The 6,000-nt window shown below is 40.7% G+C and overlaps 1 protein-coding gene across 1 annotated transcript in view; it reads right to left on the reverse strand.

Moving 5' to 3' along the window:
• The window catches only part of FNDC7 (fibronectin type III domain containing 7), a 29,431-nt gene extending 24,301 nt beyond the window's left edge, over positions 1 to 5,130 (reverse strand). The window contains exons 1-3 of the mRNA XM_012468023.2: positions 5,042 to 5,130; positions 4,510 to 4,528; positions 343 to 597 (exon numbers count right to left, since the gene is read on the reverse strand). Coding sequence (XP_012323446.2) covers positions 343 to 597; positions 4,510 to 4,528; positions 5,042 to 5,116 — 349 coding nt within the window. The 5' untranslated portion in view covers positions 5,117 to 5,130. The remainder of the gene's footprint in view (positions 1 to 342; positions 598 to 4,509; positions 4,529 to 5,041) is intronic.
• Between the last annotated feature and the right edge of the window lie 870 nt (positions 5,131 to 6,000).

The following is a 6,000-nucleotide window of genomic DNA, read 5'->3' on the forward strand; positions in this document are numbered from 1 at the left end:
TATATGCCATATGGTCAGAGTGCAGCAAAATCCCTTCTACGTGTTCTTCATTTGGCATGTTAACACCAGAAATCCGTATTTCAGAGATTTAAAAGCTGGGATGCTTTTAAAGATGCCCAGAAATGGGCTTTATTTTCCAAAGCAAAGCATCTGGCATTTAAATGCCACCTCCTCCACAGATAGCTGAATTCTCAAAAAGCATCATTTGGTAGCTTTCACTTCTGGGCCCTGAATTGTAGGCACTCATGTGACACCAAATCACATTCTGCATTTGCAGCACCAGAATAACTGATCCAAGTCACAAGCAAACACTCAACGGAGGATGAGCATCCATCCAGCCACCTGTCTTTGCCTGCTTTGGAGGTGATGCCTGGCTTCTCCCAGCAGCGCTGATGGATCTGATGGTGATTTCATACAAGGTTGCAGCCTTTAGTCCCGTCACAGTGCCTGGGGAATTGGCCACCATGGTTTCAATGACCGTGTTCCCATCTTCAGCTGTGAGGAGGTAACTGGTGGCACCCGGCACTGTAGCCCATTCTACAGTGATACTGTTGCTGATTTTTGAATATGCCTGATCAATAGTGGGTATTTCCGGAGCTGAAAGAGGTTTTAGAGTTATACATTAGCCAAGATACCTACAAGGGTGACTTCTTTCATCATTTTACTCTTCAAGATAAATCATTCTCATGCCTTCCTTCAGACATAAGCTTTGCCCTTATTATCCAGATCAAGGAAAAACAGAAAAACAAAGACTAAGCTACTCTCCAGAAGAGATCTAGAAAGCTCAACCCTCTCATTCAGGGATGAGATTTCAAAGTTTTCCCCAGTTGCCTGTGGAGAAATTTGCACTTTTTGTACCTTTAAAACAGCTAAATAAGAATGGGAAGTAATTACGTAGGAAAGAAGTCTGGGAAGAGAGAGAGAATAATTGAGAGGCTTTCTTCCAGAAGATTCTACCCTAGTTGGGCATTCTGTAAATTTTGCAGGCTGCCTTGCCATTGATCTCCCCTCTGGGTCCCACGATCGTCCCACGGCCTCCAGCTGGACCCATCTCCATTCCCCTGCCTCTGCCTCGTGGCTGTGGTCACTCTCTCACGTACTTTGCACGTTTTCCAGATAACATTTAATACAATGGAGGAAGGAGGGAGGATCGAGTTCTTTGTTATAATTACTCAGTAGCACTTTCTTTCATGTTATCATGTTATCAGAGTGGAAGAATTCTCAGATTCTTTCATATAAAATAAAAGTAAACTTTATTCCCCATTTCTCTATCAAAATATCTGCCTCAGCACAAGAATGCGACAGCCCAGGCTATGGTTTGCCAGGGAGATATGAATGCTTATGTCCTGCACTTACACAAGGCATTCCTACACTTGGGAGTGTGGAGCAGGAGATACAGCACCGTAATCAGATAGACTACTTTACAAAATTTCATAGACGCAAAAATGTCTTGGATATAGGAGATCCAAATGGAAGAAAAGGTCAAACAAAAATAGCTGGGTTTTATTTGAAACTGGCATTTGGCCTTTGAGGTTTAATGTACTCCACTTGCTAGGTAAAATCACTATAGGCCAAATTCAAAACTAAAAGGAAGACAAACAAGCAGAACTATAGGGCAAAGACGGAGAAGGAGTAAAGACAGACAGGTGATTCTCCAGTATCAGTTCCCCTTCTCCCAGAGCCAAGTCCCCATGTGCAAGATACAGACAACCTTCTCTTTTTGTACCAATAGCCCAGAGTTAGCTTTGGCAGCATCTCAGAAATAACCATGCTGCAAAAATGAACAAAGTCTCCTCTGTGCCCTGGCCAGACATTCCTTGAACATCACCCAGGATTGTCTCTTTTGCCATTGAAAGAAAATTACGACAGTTATGTATACTGAGGGAAAGTAACAGGCCTGCTCATCATAGCCACTTGTCAGTGGAAGCCAATTCTGTAGGAAAGGGCTATGCTCTCTCTCTCCTCTGAGGAACAGAAAGCCCCAACAGGCACTCTCTCTTTCAACACAGGCACACACACACACACACCCCTCTTCTGCTCCCCCAGGTAATTATCCTGTGCTATATGCCTTCTTTCCTCTAATTTTCTGGTGTCTCTCAACTCCTTCTGTTTCCTCTGTCCCCACATTCAATCTTATCCCCTATGTTACCAGTCCTGTTCATTGGAATAAACTGACTTCCTGGGAAAATGACAACCAAACTAGCCACGGACACAGGAGGCTGATCATGCATTCACGGAGTGATTTGAAAGGCATCTAAAAGGTTAGCATGACACAGACTTTCCCCACAGGTCTGTCATGGGGCCTGAGGGCTCCACAACACTGGCCTCATGGAATTGATCTAGGAGAGGCACATTTGCTTGGAAGTCATCATGCAGGAAGCCAATACAGCAGAATGAAACTCGGGGTTGTGTGGTGGGAAAACAGCAAAGGATTTGGATTTAGGAACTCTGGGTTTGAGCCCTGGCCCTGCTATTACTTTTGTGTGTGAAGGCATGCAAGTCATTGTACCTCTTCTGGACTTGTTACCTTCCTTGGCAAATACAGATAATAAATATCTACATGTTAGGATTTACTTTGAAATGTAAAATATCTGCATTTTAGGATTGTTGTAAAGATTAAGTGAAATAGTGTGTGTTAGGGCACTTGGAAAATATGTACACGTGTGTGTGTGTGTGTGTGTGTGCTCATGCACACACATGTTTGTGTATGAGCCAAGACAAGTAAATTTTTATGGGTTTGGAAAAGCCAGACCATATGCACTGCAATGGAGGGGTCCTGTGAAAGTGGGATTCTGAGGAGCGTGGGGCAAACACAAGCTGGAGAGATAGACTGTCTGTTTTACCTCTGGTTTTAGGGTAGGCTCTGACCAGCATCAACAGTGAAAGAAGATCAACACTTTTGTAGTATGTTGCCCTTTAAGAGATGAGAAGTTTGAGTGTAAGACTCCATAAAGTAGCAGCATTTCCTTACTCTTTCTTACTTCTATGTTTAGCCCACTGACTGGACTCATGAAAGAGAAAACTTTATTCCCTAGATATGCAACCAACAACTCTGATCAGTCAAAAATGAAACCTTTTGATTCTCAGCATCTGGGCATCTGTGCATTCTATCAGCTCAAAGAGATCTAAATGAGCCCACAGTGACCAGACACAGATACACAGCAATACCATAGGCCAAAGAGAATCAAAATACACACAACCAAAGTGAAACCTCCTATACAGTGTAACACATCCCACCTATTGGAAAGCCAGGACAACTCAATTAGCAGCAGCAGCAGCAGCTTAGCCTGACCCACCACTTCTCTAGAATAGTGCAGATGCTATGAGGATCGGGGCCTGTTCTGAGGGCTTGGTGTGTCCTGGGTATGCTGGGACCATGTAAGAAACAACAGAGTTAGATTTTGTTCACCCAAAGGCCACTTATTTAAAAAGCCACTTTGTATACGGCCAAGCAGTCCTTCCTATAGTTTCCTGGCTAATCCTAAAGATCTCTCAAGAATAAGACAAGTAAATAAGAATAAAGCAAGAAATACTAATTTTTTAAAGAGATGGGGTCTTGCTATGTTGCCTAGGCTGGTCTTGAAATTCTAGCCTCAAGCGATCCTCCCATCTTGGCTATAATCAGGCATGAGCCTTGCTACCTGGCCAGGAAATAGTAATTTTAAAAAACTTACTATATATGCACGAATTTTATGAAATTTCATGGCTCAGACATGTATCTATGTCAAATTTTTAAATTGTCTTAATTTCATTTCCTTTTCTGTGGTGTAGACAAAATAATAAATAAAAATTATTCCAATTTATGTTGAATCACTATGAGAATTTATTGGTGATATGGTTGATATTATGTGATTCCTACAGATAAACTAAATCCTCCTAAAAATAAATTTCCTTTGCAGATACTTAGATTTATACCACGAGTGGGCTGGGAGGGGCCTCTAGAGAAATTACTTTTGCCTTCAGTTATCTACTCAAGAAAGATGGAGATCAAATATTTTTAAAAGAGGGTCCCCTTTCCGCTCTGAGTGACTATTGTCTATATTTTAAATATGCAATATTAGAAGTATAAAGCCCTTTTTAAAGTAGGGAAAATTGACAATTTAATCAAATCTAACATTTCTCATTTTTTCCTTTAATTCCCCAGAAATAAACAAGAACATTTATATAAATTAGACTCTGTAAAATATCTTAATGAAGTGATAATCATTGTAATATTTCACACATGGCTAACTGTATATGAGAAAATGCATGCCTACATGACTCTATACATTACAGTACTCAGTAAGAACACTTTATAAATATTATCTTTCAAGTTCAATCCATTTATTTGTCTTACCAATTATCATCTCCCCAAGACCCAATATAGTGCTTAGCACCCAGTGAGTGCTCAGAAAATGTTGGTTTTTTTTTCCCTCATCTATCCTTTACACTTCAGGGTAGCCCGTGAATTAACAATGGAAATTAAAATCAAATACGAGGAAGAGAAACTTGCATGTCAGAAAATTGTACCTGATTTTAATGAAGCAACCTGAAAAAGAAAGTTGAGAAAATTAGAACCATACAGAAAAACACCACTTGAGCAAATGTAAAGCATGAATAAAAGCAGTAATAAATTAATCACAACATTTTTATACCTAATGTGAGCAGTTTTTCTATCCACGCAATTGTTTATCTGCACAAATCATTTCCCAGCACCCAAATCTACCACAAAGCAACTCTAAATAGAATTTAGAGGCTGGAGCAGATCCCATTACTATTTCATTTTTTTCCCTTTGAATTTGCCTATTGAACCAAGTCAGTAGCTGCTGACAGATTTTTCAAAAATCTTTGTTCTTAAAATATAATGATAATCTTGTTTTCTTTCTCTATTATATGGCATTAAATTTCAAACATGCAAGCATATGCAACCTGGGTACGAACCAAAAGTATTTCTATTTCTATCATCTCCCCATTTCCCAACTCCTCAAAAAAAGGAGAGAAAAAGAAGGTGTCTTTTCTTTTTCCCCTAAATAATTGCAGGTAATTGGAATGATGAACTCACCATTTTAAGACAGGTAAGAATGAATCCAATCAAAGTCAAACATGTCTCCCGTCCACCAGCCATCCTGTTGAACATAGTATTCACATGGCACAAAACAAAGCAATTAGGGTCCTCTTTGGCCCCCAGGCATATAACACCGTTGGTCGCTGGGATGTGGGGCTGTGATGCTGGGAAGAGACCCTAGGAAGTAGCTCCTCCCCTTCAGTGTGGAGCTGACCTGTAACTAGGGGCACTTGGAGACTGGCAGGGACAGGTATTTCAAAGACTGAAAAGAAGAAGAGAGTTGGAGAAAGCCGCGCCAAGCAGGCCAAAAAGCTACTGTAACCTTGGTTTCAAAGTAATATGTAGAAGGTCTTTCTTTTTAAAACAATTTCTGTCTAAATAAAAATTCTAGAGAGCTGTACAGAAAATTGTTGATATGGTAGAATAATTATTTTAAACTCGGGGATCCTGACCAATTTTATTTTTCTTTTTCACCTTTATTTGTTGTTAACTTTTGGTTTAAAGTAAGTGATCAGTCCTGCTTCCAGGAAGAATTTGCTGCAAAACTTCAACATGGAAGATGAAAGGGCAGGAGCATGTCCCTGCACTGAGATAGTGAGAGGTCCCTAGTGAGTACGTTACATTTCCCCATACCCTGTACCACCTGCAGTTCCAGTACTGCATCCGTGCATTCTATCAGCTCAAAGAGATCTAAATGAGCCCACAAGGCCCCAGTGAACTGCACCTGTACTGGAACTGCGGGTGGTACAGGGTATGGGTAAATGTAATGTACTCACTAGGGACCTCTCACTATCTCAGTAAATTTTTCTTTTTTTTTTTTTTTAGAGAGACAGGGCCTTGCTATTTTGCCAAGCAGCCTCCAACTCCTGGGCTCAAGCAATCCTCCTACCTCTGCCTTCTGAGTAGCTGGAACTACAAGCATGCACCACTGTGCCTGGTTAGTTCCTTTTATTTCC

The sequence above is a fragment of the Aotus nancymaae genome, unplaced genomic scaffold, assembly GCF_030222135.1.
Source record: "Aotus nancymaae isolate 86718 unplaced genomic scaffold, 86718_ANA_hifiasm-v0.15.2.pri h1tg000007l, whole genome shotgun sequence".
Classification (NCBI taxonomy): domain Eukaryota; kingdom Metazoa; phylum Chordata; class Mammalia; order Primates; family Aotidae; genus Aotus; species Aotus nancymaae.